The 15,578-nt window shown below is 32.2% G+C and overlaps 1 protein-coding gene across 1 annotated transcript; it reads right to left on the bottom strand.

Annotated features, from left to right (window-relative positions):
• Positions 1 to 724: 724 nt before the first annotated feature.
• On the bottom strand, positions 725 to 15,182 carry LOC117106564 (cysteine and histidine-rich protein 1-like). The gene is made up of 4 exons (XM_033247948.1): positions 14,893 to 15,182; positions 10,901 to 11,139; positions 9,400 to 9,611; positions 725 to 6,868 (listed from the first exon to the last, which is right to left on the bottom strand). Exons 1-4 carry the CDS (start codon positions 15,112 to 15,114, stop codon positions 6,477 to 6,479), a joined length of 1,065 nt encoding a protein of 354 aa, XP_033103839.1. The 5' UTR covers positions 15,115 to 15,182; the 3' UTR covers positions 725 to 6,476.
• Positions 15,183 to 15,578: the final 396 nt, after the last annotated feature.

The raw sequence follows: 15,578 nt of genomic DNA, 5'->3' as shown, positions 1-15,578 counted from the left end.
GCACTGATTAATATATTCTGTCTGTTCAGGAACTTGCACATATTAACGTAACAAGTAATTTCCCGATGAGTTGTGGCATATGAGTGGGCATGAGTGGCAGTAGGGAAAAATTCAATTTTTATTGTGAAATGCACATTGTTTAACTCTGCATTAACAGATAAGAAAATATTTTATTGTATCATTCTGAAAACACTACCGGTAAGATTTTTGAGTTTAAGTATGAAGAGTGCAATTTTCCAGGCACCTGTAAATGTCCATATTCTCAAAATTTTCTCACCTCGGCCTCGACCTGAAGTGGTTTGGACTCTAGTCAAAATCAGCCAAATCCTGCATCCGCCCCAGTACTGTATACGTTAAGCTCTGGAAAAAATTTTTGTGGCAATTTACATGAATAAAGTAAAAGATTTTTAATTCTTTCTAAAACAGGTTTTACTGTTTTATTGTGGATGATCTTGTGGTTTTTTTTCCCTCATTTTATTTGAATTGTATATTTCAAAACTTCTACTTTTGTTTTGCAATAAATTTATATTGAATCGTGAATCATATTCATATGACTATTCATTTCTATCTTTAGCTTACAACGCAATAGTATCCCATCATTCTCCTCACACCGGATTTATTCTTGAAACTTACTAAAGATATGATACTGCCCCCGCAAGCGAGCATACAAAAAATCACGCAATATCATAGACATACTGAAAAAAAAAGTTCAAAGAAGCAGAACTGTGGTAATACAACTTTAGTGCATTTATTGCAAATCTTATATGTATACAAGCTAATAAAATAGTTGCAAGATTGTTTTTTTATGCTTCAATTACTGTATGCCTACCTTAAAAAATGTTCATTTCCCATGGCTACCCTTTAAAAATTAACGTAGAGGTCAAATATTAATACGGATGTCATTAACCTGAAGGAGTACATGGGGTACCATCAGGGGTGTCATACATTCTGCATGAGAGAAGGGTTTGTGAAATTGTTAGTAATCTGAGTGAAAAAGAACGGGGTTGTGTGAATGACCACACCAAAAATGCACACATTAAAAGTACTGTAGGTAAAAATAATTATTTGGTGAAATACAGTGGTTGGATAGAGGGGGATGGGGTGTTGTTCAGCTACATCTCAAACATAACTGTTATGAAGGTTTAGCCAAAGTTAATACTAGGGATTTGATGTAAGCCCAGCAGGTGAGCCTACTGTATAATATTCAACACGTCTATATTTTGCACAGCTAGATAGGGATGTCACAAAGAAACCTATAAACAACCTACCGGTATTATCACTTATGTAGATGAAAGAGTTGATTACATGGAAATTTAATTTAGGATAGTAAAGGAATAATATAACCGATTATAATGTAATACAGTATAATAAATAAAATGAAATTAAATAGTGAATAGATATGAAAATACTTTAACTGGAAAAGAACTAAAAAAAAAAAAAGACTATTTGGTCTATAACAAAGGAATTTTCTTCCTATAACTGAATGAATAATTTATGAAATGAAAATAAGAAAAATTCTAAACATAGATATTAATAAAGATATTTAGGTTACATTAATACTTGCACAATAACACCTCTTAAAATTACTAATTTTCTCAAATCTTTCATATATTTTCCGACCTTTGATACGGATGAAATTTTTCCCATCAGCCCATTCCTAAATTATGGGGTGAGTTTATAATACCGTAAAACTAAATCCAGATATACTGTACCTATCAGTAGGCCTACTCAACTATTAGTACCTGATCCTAGCAAATTGTTACTGAACATGTTGTATTTACAAACTCATTTACCACTTACACTGGCATATGAAAGAAATTCAAATCAAAATGAAGAGCACTTTTAAATAATTACTAAACACAGAATTTGGAAATGAACAATCACACAGAGTAACCTGATTTTAGAGATAGCACCTGGTAATTTGGTATAAAATCATCATAGCAGTGTATTATTAAGTGTTATGCCAAAATACTATATTAAACTTATAGTAAATTTTCCTGAATCAATTTCCTTTTTAATTAAAGGTGTGTAAACACTCAAAAAGAGAGCGAGAATCAGTGTTATTTAACTGGAGTATGGGTTGGGGAATACAAAGTGTAAAGCTCCGAGGAGGATTGGGGAGGGGGGTGTCTGGTGTTTGAGATTTGTGTTCAGAAATGCTTTACCATACCATATACTGTTGTAATACTATCTATCCTATACCCATCCATAACTAATAATAGTTTGTATTGCCATAACACATCATCATAGAATGATTCAGTAAATGACCAATTTGTTGGGAAAATAATTTTACTATTTGAAATACTGTAAAGTATTCTTTTTTTTAATAATGTATTCAGTGTTTTTTTTTTTGTTCCAAATTTAACAAAGGATCATTAAAATTTTAATATTGAATTGAGATCTCAAATAATCAATAATCCTGTATACTAACGAAAATTTATATCAGAGATTAGCATGTATTTTGTTATTCAAGTAATCATCATTGGCCCACATTCATTTAACGAAGGCATGACTAATTCAATAAAACTATAAGAGGATTGGAGAACAATACAGGGAAGTATGGGTCAAGTGACCAAATAACAAAATAACAAAAGACCATTAGCGATGGTAAAAAAATAAAACTTGGTTTGCTGTGAATATCTCTCTAAAGAATAAGTGAACGTTGCAAGCAATTGCATAAAATATTATTAACGGTAATTCAATTTGATGATATAGTAAATGGTATACAGTAGTTGGAAAATATTTATGGACTCTCTCTAGCACTTTTTTTCAATTGAAAAAAACCCTTGAATTGCATATAGTATTACCAGTAGTAGTGCCCCTTTAGAAAGACGAAAGCCTCCATGGGGCATGAATCGCATGAAAATACTGGACAATTTTAAATTTTTTCTTTAAAAGCATAAGGTATAATAAATGCTGAAAGCTCAGAACAGCTTAAAAAAACTCCCACAATTTCGTAGCTTTTCTATGTGCGAGGTGCACTTGGTCCCAACTAGTCTTTTTCTTTTTTTCAAAGACCCACAGGTCTCGGTCAGAAATTGTCAAATCTCTACCCCTCTCCAACCATGGAGTTTATTTTATACCTCCATGCTCCAACCAATCAGGCCAATCCTAGCACCAACACTGTATAACTCCTGATATAATCAGATCCATTTAGGAAGTGTAGTTAATTCACTCACAAAACAAGGGTACAGTAAGTGTAAGTGTTTTGTTTGGCCACAGCACCAAATGTTACCTCATAGTGCATAACGTTGATTACGAAGGTTTTAATGAACAAGACCAATATTGATGATCATACCATTGCAATTACCATAAAGTGACAAAATGTATTTTGTGTCTGTTTATAAAAAAACAAAAAAAACAAAAAAAAACATTTTTTTTTATTGTGCACAATAAATATGCTTTTTTCACAGACAGACAAATGCTACTTAGCGTCACTTTGTGGTGACAACGATGATACAGTATGAAAGCAACATTTATGACTGGGGTGACAGTGACCGAAGGCAATGTCTGAACATAGGAAGACAATGTTGTGACACCGGCTGAAGGTATAGTTAATGACCATTATGACAGCAATGTTGATGATAGGGTGATAGTCACCCAAAGGAAAGGAATTTTGTTGATAAACTATTACAGCTCTAATGAAAATAAATGTATTAACTATTTATATGTTAAATTAATTAAATATAAATATCAACACAATACCTACTAATAGCCATATCATACAAATAATGATACTACTAAAACCTTGCCACTAAATGCGCATTAATATTTGGACGGACGACAATAAAATCCTATAACACAAGAAAAAAAAAAACTGCAAAATATTTGACCTTACTTAATTTCCTGGCAAAGGTGAGGATCCTCTTTTCTAGGTGGCATTAAAACAAGAACAGGAAATAATATCTACAACTAATGATACAATCAGGCTTTTAGCTACAACTAACTAATCTACAGTACCATGCGACAGGGTAGGGCCTAGGCCTACGCAAGCTAAAATCTACTCTGAAAGTTTTGATCACGTGGAGAATACTGGCCTTTTGAACTTCCCTAACTTCAGCAATATTGCTGTGTATACCACAATATATTACAAAATATTGTTTTGTATGTACTGCTACTGCACATTTACAATAACAATCTATTATTATATAACAATGTTTTGTAAGACATAATAATGCGATATGTATAAATACATGTATGATAATTGATATATACATATATTTATATATATTAACAATATCATGTATTCTTACTGGGGTGGATCTAGAATTTTTTTGCTGGGGGGTGGGGAGGAGGTGTCACACTTACCAAATTTTAGATGGCTTAAATCACCATCTTAATCCCAACATGGAGTATGGTCCCTTCACTATGTGGGTGTGGTTGATAAACTAATATATCAGGGGTTCTAATTTTTTAATTTAGGTCAACCTACTAGCAAGTTGGTAACATTTTAGATTGTTGGGCCCCCCGGGGGCGCTAATGCCTGTTTAGGCCCCTCTCTAAATCCACCCCTACCATATGAAATATAAAATGTGTATATTTGCGTTCACTGACAATATTAATATTTAGTATTACCACTTCAAATTATTTACACTTAATATTTATTCTGTACACTGTTAAATCTGAAAATCAATTTCAGAAATACTATTTGCTACATTTTAGTGTAGAAGTATTGTTTTAGTGTAATATGGCTAAACTGAATGTCAAGGTAAATCCAAATTTTTGATTAGTAGACAAATTGGACTGAAAAGGAGATATATTATATTTAAGTATATTAGATCTTTGTTATAATTAATACTAATTAGAGTATCAAAATTTTGTTGAGAATAAATAAGAAATCATATATTATATATATTTTGCAAACTAATTAAACTAATATTATCAACAGTAATATTTAACAAAAAGAAACTATATAGTCAACTAAGCTGAGAGCACTGGCCAGAATTATAAAAATATTGATTTGAATAATAATAATAATAATAATAATAATAATAATAATAAGTTAATAAACTTATATTAAACATAGATTTTTTTTAATGGTTGACTCAGATGTAAAATGTGTGTGCTATAAAGGGGTTATTTTTTCAACATTTTCAAAAGTAAAAACATAATCTTTCCTATAACCCTGACTGGTCCCTCCCACAATAAAATGGTGACTGTTGCTTAATAATAGTCAGAGAGCATTGTTTGGTCTTCTAAACAAAATATGTGGTATTGCAATTTAATATTTTTAAATATTACCGTGGCATTGTGAATCGTTATTCAATCACAAATTGAAATGGAAGCCATCTTGATTTTTAATAATTTTTTGGGGTGGTTTTTCTATTACTTTAACAAGAGATAGTACATATCTTTAATGCAAATAAAATAAAAATTTTTACATCATGAATAAAATACCAAAAATTATTATGATGGTAGATGTAAAAGTAAGTCTGGGCAATTTAAGAATATTTTTCTAAATTTAATAATTATATAAAAAAAAAAAAAGCACACACATACCAATAATACCACCCCAGCCACTCATGCATATGTTTTGTATTTTCATAAAAATGCTGAAAAAATACATACCCAACTAAAATAATTAAAGTATGGACAATAAAAGCAATACTGCATGCCATACTAAATAATTTTACCCCACTGCTTTAATAGCCCATAAATTCACTGCCAATTTTTTTTTTTTCCATAAAAAAAAAACGTATACCTAAATCAGAGAAAAGGGCAAAAATTCTAACATCACCTGGCAATTATTCACAAAATTCACACTCCATCAGTCAGATGTCACAATACAATACAGTGATACCAAATTATTGGAATACGGAAGAAGTAAAAATTGTGAATACATTTTTAAAAATGTGTTCGCTAAAATTATTGCACCCATGGTGTTCTCCTACTGCAAGTCAACAATAACAAGTTTAAAATTTAACCCACTGAATGGACAAAATCTACATGTTAAAAATATATATACAAGGACCCTTGATATAAATAGAAATGCAAATAAAATAGGATTTTTTGTTCAAATTTAAGAATGATTTGTGACAGGTATTTGAAAACAAAAAAACAAGGCTTTGAAAGCCACTCTAGGTATAATGGGATTTTATGTGTAACAGAAATGGTGTTAGAATTATGTTTGACGAATAAGCTAATTTGTAGTTTTAATGCATGTTTATGTCAAAGGTCAAGGCATGTAAACAAATAACATAGCCCAGAACAGAGCATGCATGTAATGAATATGCATAATACTCATTCTGTTTGTGTATGCATGTCTTCTGTTACAGGCTGCATTATATTGTTTGTTTATACACCTTGACCTTTGACATGCACATGCACAACTGAAACTACCAGATGGTTTTTATTGGGTTTGTTAAGAGTTATATGATTTTTTTGGGTGTTAATTTAGGATTAGTAAGGAACATTGATAAATAATCATCTTTTAAAAATTTAGTTTTTTAATAGAATACTATTATATACGTAATAAATTATTTAGGGACTTGGAACATTATTACGCGAAAATTTATTGTTTTAGCAGACAGAAGTTTATTACATTCATTTGAGTCTAGTAAAGGAAGGAAGTTATATGGGCATTCGGATTTATCAGAAGAGAAATCAAATCGATGGATTAGTGGCTTGATCTTTGCATCACCAAAGGGTCCCTTTAACACCACAAAATGAACATCCACGGTGCTGTTTATCTTGCTCTTCAAAATAAGCTGGTAACTTATCTTGCGCTCCCACATCAACGTGGGATTCCGGTGATCATCATTGACACGGGCCTTGATGACCCATTGCTGGCTGAGCGCGGAGAAACGTCCGGTTTCGTAGTACAGCCTCGTGATAAAATCATCGGTGCGATATGGTTTTAGTTGAAGATCTGAAAGAAGCAATTCTTGGTTGACGAGCATTCATAATCCCTTGATGGGATCACAATTGAAATACAGTGAAGAAATATAAATGGGTCATGCTTGTAAATTCATTCTAAGACATCAAATTTCAGATGTATTATTAAATCAATTATTAACAATTTTCTTAATATTTAGGATAATTTAATTAAATTTAATAATTTTTTATTTAAACCTTTTTAATTCTTTTCTTATTTGATAAAATTATAAATTGATTAATTATATATTGTTCACTTCTCTTCTTGTTTAATAAAATTATAAATTAATGAATTATATATTTATTATATATTACTTCTTAATGACCACACCTTAAGTCCTCCACTTAAGTGTGCTCTTGATTGTTTGTATCTTGTGCCAATTATTAATTATATTTTGTCATCTGATAACATTAGTTGTCATAATAGTGGAATTGAACAGAACTGAAGGTTGTATACCCCTATACATATAATATTACTGAATGTATCTGTTTAGGGTCATTGTGAAATAAATAGATTAATAATTAACTTAATGGAAAATAAAATAATAAATTTAAGTCCCCTTTAAAGAGATACAGCAAACCCAAATTTAAAGAAAATGCAAAAATTAAAGATTTTTGACTATAGGCCTTAATATTTAAAAAAAACCACATAATTATTAACTGTCAATTTCTAAAAAAGCAGTCTTCAATGATTTACAGATGTTTATATTAACTTCCCCTACCCTAAGACATGCTAAAAGTTAAGGGTAGTACCTGTATATGCAAAGACAAGGAATACAAATGGATTTTTTTCATCGACCTTTTTTTTTGATGAGGTCAATTTTTTTGTAATTTCCTGTTGAATTAGTTTTGTATTTCAACAATAAACAGTGAGCAAATCAATTACATTATTAAATATTTACATTTGATATTAAATGGTGGCAGTGTATCATTAAAATGGTATGGTATTCAATTTGAAGACTTTGTAGTAAAATTCATGTAAGTTAAATTATAGTGTAATAACCATTAAAGTGACATTTTAATTGTTTAATACAAAAAAGTATATTGTTAATTTGTCTAATTTTCTAAGATCTTGTGTTTTTTCATCAAAAATTATATATTATTATAACAAAATTGGCAGGTAATAAATTTTTAAGCCTTTTGCAGTTAAAATGTCTGTAAAACAGTGAAAATGATACTTTTGTTGATAACTTTTAAACAAGATTTTCAATGTTTGAATACAAAAAGTATACTGTTCATTTGTCTTAAATTGCTAAGATCTTGTTTAAAATATTATCCATGATTTTTATTATAATTTAAAATATTACTATTATCATGTAGTATTAATATGATGGCTCTTGAAATACTTTAATTTGATTTTAAAACAAGGGTAACACCCGCAGCATATTACTAATATATGCATCTTTTTTTTTTTTGCTTTATGCAGAAAACGAGCAGCAGGAAATTTCAATAACCTTTGGCTAACCCCAGCCGACTTAGGTAGTCAAATATTTGGCAAACATTTCCGGCAAAATTACACTCAAATTTCTGTTGGCTCTCATCCATGTTTAATTATCTTGCAAGTGGGATGAAATTAATGATGATGTTTTGTAATATGAAAGGAATTTCAAAAATATGATTAATAGGGTAAACATGGATGGACCTTTTAGAAAGGAAAACACCCATTGGCAATACTCCAGGAAAAAAATAAAAATTAGTATATTATCTATTTTGTCAATATATAATTTTAAAATAATATATAAAATGAAATAAGTATCTGAATATCTTTTACACAAGGGGCACAGTTTTTTCCTGTTATTTTAATTACTTTGCAGTTTAATAGGGTGGGACTTTTTTCTACCTTGTTTCAAGACTTAATTTTTTCAAAGATTGTCAGTGGACGGGGAAAAAATAAATATAAAATTTTGTTTTCTTATTTAGCATATGCTTTTGCCAAAAACATCAAGATGGAGGAGGAAATAAAATAAAATTGTATTGGTGAAGGTAATCAGTGTAGTAATGGGATGGTTAAATGCTTTAAATTTATATAATTAGGAAGAAATATTATTTTGATTTCAAAGGCAGCTTTGAGTATAATAAAAGTTCTGAAATTTCAATTCTTTTCGTGGCAGTGGTTGCCCTAATTGGCCAAATATAAAATTTAATTTATATTCTAAATCATCAATATTGCCGGGCGGTGGGTTCGCTAAACAAGGTACAGTATTAAAAAGTCTTGCCTAGTTAATTGAATGAGTTGATTGAAATTTAGGTCTAAATGCTTTGTATTTTAAATGCCATTCTATATGGCAGTTATTTAATTATTAAACTAAAATTTTATGATGTTGACTTCTTTATAATGAACTATAGTTTTACTGTTTTTCATTATTATTATAATGTACTAATATGTTCAGAGTATATATTATTAACTCATTGTCATCAATGCATTCCTAATTTAGTTAAATTGTAACTTTTAGTTTAATTTATAATTAATGACTTGAACCAAGATGGCACAACTTACAGAGCTAGGCTTATGCTAGCAGACCTTACCATGATAGGTGATCTTCTCGAATGACAGCAGGTCAAATATACTCCTGAGCATCTTCAGTTCTTGACCTGCTTGGCGATCAATCTCATCGAGAGCTTTCATCACTTCCACCCCAGTCTTCTTGGGGTGAGAACACTCCTCTTCGTGATCGGCTAGCTTGTGAAACGTGCCCTGCCAGTTGCAGCCGATACGCTGATATTGACACTTTGTCAGTCTAAATCAGAGTGATGGAGTAAAGCTATAGAATTAGTGCTGTAACAGAAGTGGACGGTGGAAAAAATCAGCAGGCCCTGTTAGGGAAAAGGTGGTGGTTAGTGTCCCTAGCCTAACTAGGCCCTCTAACAGGTACTTAGCTAGCGTACTAACCTCCTCGGATGACATCTCTGTTGAAACACACGCTGTGGTTGAAAAATACTTACCTTTAAGCTAAAATTTCTGCACACTCGAAGCAAAACCGTTCACTGCAAAAGCAAAACAACAGGTTGGTAATCACCCTGTATCCCTGCGCTTTTCAGGCCTGCCGAAGGGTATGTCCATGTTGCCTTTATTAATTTAATTTCTTTTGAGTGGAGTAGGTTTCAAAACATTTTCATGTTGCATTATAAATTTTTGTATTATAAGTTTAATACACCTTTATGTTGGTGTTTCACTTAATTTTGTTTTTCTGAACTGAATTTGTTATTGCCAAATGAACCAAAATGAATATAAAACCTGAATTGATTGGCAATTGAAAAATGTGCTACCAAGTCTGAGCGATCTCAGACCTTGGATTTAATTAATTTATAAATGGTATGCATATTTTATGAGAATTCCATTTCAAATTGTTTTTGTCGATGTCAGTCATTAGTCAGTTCTGACTCATCAAAATAAATTGACTGTTCACAAATTTGAAAACATAACAGCCAAAAATGAGGATTAACAGCAGTGGTCCCAATTTAATGTACGCAAAATCTTTACTGCTACTGTAAATTCTCGTTTTTTGGCTATTGTGTTTTTGAATCCGTCAGAAAACAAGAATTAACAGTAGTCTTAATTTAATGTACACAAAATTGCGATGAATTTTGTAGGCAAGCATTTCCGTCCCAGGAAGTCCTGTTTTGTTTGGTGTGACATCTCAACTCCACAACGTCCCGTTTTCAGCATGCTCTCCGTCTTGCTGCATCTAATTCCAGAATCGCAGCACTGCCCCTAGTTTTAGGCTTGTTATTAATCTATTTCTTACGGGATCTTTACACAGACGGCCAGATGCTCGTACGGCTCAAGTACACAATCACGCATCACTGAACACACCCTCTGCCACTTTGGCTGTCACAATTCTTACGCGACAAGAAGGAAATATATTTTAAACTCAATTCCGCTGATCAAATTTGAGCAATTTTATGGTCACGCATTTTGTACATCACATTTTTTCACAACACACCAATCAAGAAATGAATGAAAATTGGTGAACAAAAATATCTTTTGAAAAATAAATGATAAATAGGTACTAAATTAAAATTTTACCTTTCCAAGCAATCATATTTTTCATGCCGTTCGAGCATGTTTCTCGGGAGACTCCGTAAGCAATACTGGCATTCCGACGGCAGTTCACTGATAGCCTTCTCCACCGCTAGGTTGCGACTGCACAGGTTTTTGTTGATTTCGCATCGGCAGTTAGGGCATGTTGCTGTCTCATCTTTCAGTCTAGCATCAGCAAGAAGGTGGGTAAAACACCCTGCACACATCAAATGCCCATTGATACACTGGAAAGATAATAAAAATTCTTAATTAAAATGTTTACAGTACAAATGATGAAAATATATCTTCTCCAGTTTGCTTTCTGATGTTTTTAATGTATTTTATATTGTATATATTTTTATGATGGTGCCAAATAAAAGAAAGAAAGAATTCCCATTTATGGGTACCAGTAGTGTTGATTCAAAGTTCAGCATTCTTTTTATTCTAGTCATGTGTTGTATGGATGGATACTGATGAAACTGGCTTTCCCGGTGCAATAAGAATACAGAAAAATTTAAAATACAAGACAGATTGCCCAAAAACACACACTGAGAATATGGACAGAAATCTCGGACTGTTCTTTTCTCCAATGTCTGAATAACACAGTAGTATTAAAAGTAAATATGATCCTCGAGCCATTCGCATGAAAAATGTCTTAATATTCATAAAGCTGTAGGCTACTGCAAGTCACCTATAAGTAATGTTGTTAATGTTGATTATATTACAGTACAGGTAACTACAGTAAATATAATTTTGAAAAATCTATATGATTTAAAAATATTTGTAGATTGTAATAATTTATACAATCATTCACCAAAATTTTTCACAAAACAAAAAATATTTAATGCAGAATTTTTAACAGATATAATACAATATTTGAGCTGAGCAGTATATAAAAAAAATGATCCAAATTTATAAATTTATATTCCATATTATGGGATGAAGAAAGCAGTTCAAAAATAGGTCAGTCGCCTACTATCACCATGAAGGATGACCGAATGTGGGCCTAAAATATTTTTACTAGATCATCTCAAAGAATACCCTTTCCAAAAAATGGAATAGACTCTATATTAGCATATCTGGAAGTGTGCCAGGTTGCAGACTGAGAGGTCAAATTGGTTAGCTGTTGGTCAATGGTTGAAATAGGTAGTATAGTGTTGTTAAAATGCACAGCCTTTGCTTGCTGCCCAGGTTTAGACTTGTATAAGTTGTCATATTTAAAAATCAATACTGTGTTGCCTGCATAGGTCAATTTTCCTTAAGGCAATTAATAAAATTATCATAGTAAACAGCTTGCTGTACTGTTTTACCTCAGTTATTTACAATTTTTGAATAAAAAACCACAAATACTTTGCTGATTCAGAACAAAAAAATGATCAAAATGGTGCGGTGAATGGGGCGTGTCATTCATTGAACAAAAGCACTATTGCTGTTTATAATATTCATTCACTTTAATTAGGGATTTTATTGTTTTTGCATCTATTTAAGATACAAATACACTCTTGGGAAATACACTTAAATTTTGAAATAATTTTTTAATCATTATATAAAATAATGAGAGTTTTCAACATATGGTAGGCCTATAAAGTATTCATATAGAATACTATGTTTAAAATACACACACAAATTAATCAATGTTGCTGTGATAAAATGCATTTTAAAACATTATCATCAAATAAGTTTGTTTGTTATTGTTGTCAATTATCATATCTTTTAGCATGATCTAAAATACTGTACGTGCACTTGTACAGTAGATAAATAAATTATAAAGCAATTAGTTTTATTGGATAAGACACTTGTAATTTTTATTTCTTCTTTGCAAAAAATTTAAAAAAAATTGATGAACCTGTATATTATAACGTTTGATCAAGCATTTTCAGAAATATGACAACGTGTAATATACCTTGCTCATATTGGAATTAAATTCCAGAGTTATTAAATAATACTACTAGAGTGCCAACTCCAATGCATTTAATGTTCGAAATATGCAGATCTGTGTGAGTGTTTGTACTCAACAAGATCATGGCTGCCGCAGATCTAGCCAATCAAAATATCGCCTAAGCAATTTAATGTGAAAGTTTTGAGTACAGCTAAGTTAGCCGTTGTTTAAAATTAAAGCGTTGCGAAGTTGCGGTGTAGTGAACACGATTTCAATTTTCATTCCTCAGTACTATATTTTTAAATCAGATACTCCACTAGGCCTCTTTTTGGCTATGATAGTTTAATAATTTATTAATATCATTAATAATAATCATTAATTGAGATAATAGTAATAGTCAAAGGTCTTATTTATGTTGTAAAAATGTAAACCAAGCCTGAAGGTGGCGCTTTCCTATGGCAGCCATCTTGTTGAGTACAAGTATCCATACAACTCTGCATTGCCTCGTCGCCTAGTCAGCACTCTGGTTGTAATTATAATAGCTACATGGTGAATTCACACGTCTTGATTGGTGGAATAACTGAATGTCAACTGAATGAATTATGAAATGCCAGAGGTTATAGTTTTGTGAATTGGCATAAATGATTACGTCTCCAAAGATTCTCAAATTGAAATTTAACCATTCAATATACTGAAGTACGAGCATTGCGTTCATCAACAGTGCAAAAGATCAGGGTAGTTTTGTAGATTTGGCATATAAAGCATCTGCCCACTTTGTTAGAAACCTGAAGTCAACGATTGTAAATCCAGAGCCAACAAAAGCTACAATTTAGATCGCTAATACAATACAATGCAAGTGATACTATTTAGAAAATGCATTTTTTATCTATGGATTGAAAAGCTGAGAGGATTTAGTAAAAGAGCGAAGACAAGAAAATGATAGGCTCTAAAAAAATAAATATACAAGAATGTGTATGGAAAAATAGGTGTGGGTTGCAGAATGGAGGTAGAAGTTACAGTCACTGAATAGAGGTCATAAATTAATTAATACATCCAGGGTGATCAGATTATCCAGCTGTTGGGTACCTGGATAAGGACAACGCAAAATACATGTTTGTGACATAATGAAGCAGCCATTCCTTATGCTCTTTCCAGACTATCAAAGTTTATTTGATAAAAAAATGCTGTATACCCATATATAGTCATGACATGGCCTATATATGGTCATGATGTGATGTCATCATGACCATATTTAAGCATGTAACATATGTTTTTGTCAAATAAAATTTGATAGTGTGGTAGGGCTTTAAACTGGGTGACAATGACATTCACAATGTCTAAAGCCACAATGTCACTGCGCCCGACGCTATTCTTATGGAGAACGAAATGCTACGACGAACGCACAACGTATTGTTTTTAATGACGATCCGTTCAGACTACCACTGACAATCAGCAGACGGTGTCACATCGCCGAACGCTCGCAGAGAGCGGAGCTGGATTCGTCACCCCACAGTCGTACGACGCAGCGAGTGCTCAGCATAATGATCACTGATGATGAGGTCTAGTGTCAACTTTTTCAATGTTTTGTTGCGAGTTATATTATCATTATTTATAATAGAGTAAAAGCAAGTTCATCCCCCAGGAGATAATAGGACCTATGGCCCGAATTTGCGAGGGTGGCGGTTTGCGGGGGTAGGGGAGATTGTTAAAGGGTGTTTCCCTACTTGGATCCTGGGGCTCTGAGCCTCTAGTAGAAACTAGGCCTATGTGGGTTTTTTTTGTTTTTTTTTGCAATTTTAATATCTCGGCTATGATTTCACACTTGGTTGATTAGGAAGCAAGTGCCCCTTTCGCCAACCCATGCCCATCATGGACTTGCCACTTTTTGAATGTTCTTTAATTCATTCATTTTAAAGGTTTTAAATAGGTTAGGCTTGTTTTAAAATAACTGGTGAAACTATATCTTTCTATTTGCATCTGACACGTTATTTTATACCCTTTTAGGCCCTATACAAACAATTTGCTTGAACTAAAGAATGAGGGATCGACCTTGCTGGCCTAGCCTAGGACAGGTCTAGCTAGGCAAGGCCTACTACTACACGGTACACCCAAAACTCACTTGGTAAACGACTGCAGTTGGCAAATCTAAACAAACAGAACAACAGAGGATTCCATTCAACCTCTCCTCCAGTTGCTCCTCTTTCTGTAAAGGCCGTTTTTCTTCACTTTTTATCTTTTTCTTTACTGGCTCTCCCAGGTCAATATTTGTGTCATCTTCTACGCTGGAATTTGGAACTTCCTGAACAATTTCAACTGATGAAACAGCTGGCTCCGACGCCATGATTAAAATATTATTCAATGGTTTGTTGACGTTTTTGCAGATCCCTTTAAATGACGTTATGGACAGCCAATCGTTACGCAGATCTATTATATTCAAATGATTTGTTGAATGAACCAATCCAAAGGAGTCATCCAAATAGCTGCATGTATATTCAACAACGTTTCCATTCCGATAATAGGTAAATATTTAATTAACATATATGATAACATAATAAATACCTGTTTATTGACATCGAATATTTAGGAAACAAATTATAACATAAGGAATTTATGTTCTTCACTATTACATTAAGTATTGATACGAATATGCTAAATAAGAATATCTTGAAGTTGAGAACATCCCTGTACCACACCCAAAAATGGACTTAATGTGTCAGCTTGTTAAACCATGCGAAATAATTGCAGCCACGTCACGAAGTACCTCACGTGCATTTGTTTACGTGGAGGCAGTAATGTTTGTTTTTT

The sequence above is a fragment of the Anneissia japonica genome, unplaced genomic scaffold, assembly GCF_011630105.1.
Source record: "Anneissia japonica isolate Jap-2015-1 unplaced genomic scaffold, ASM1163010v1 scaffold11144_len554210_cov170, whole genome shotgun sequence".
In the NCBI taxonomy this organism is placed as follows: domain Eukaryota; kingdom Metazoa; phylum Echinodermata; class Crinoidea; order Comatulida; family Comatulidae; genus Anneissia; species Anneissia japonica.
The sequence above is the reverse complement of the archived record's forward strand: the minus strand, read 5'-3'. Positions and strand labels throughout refer to the sequence as shown.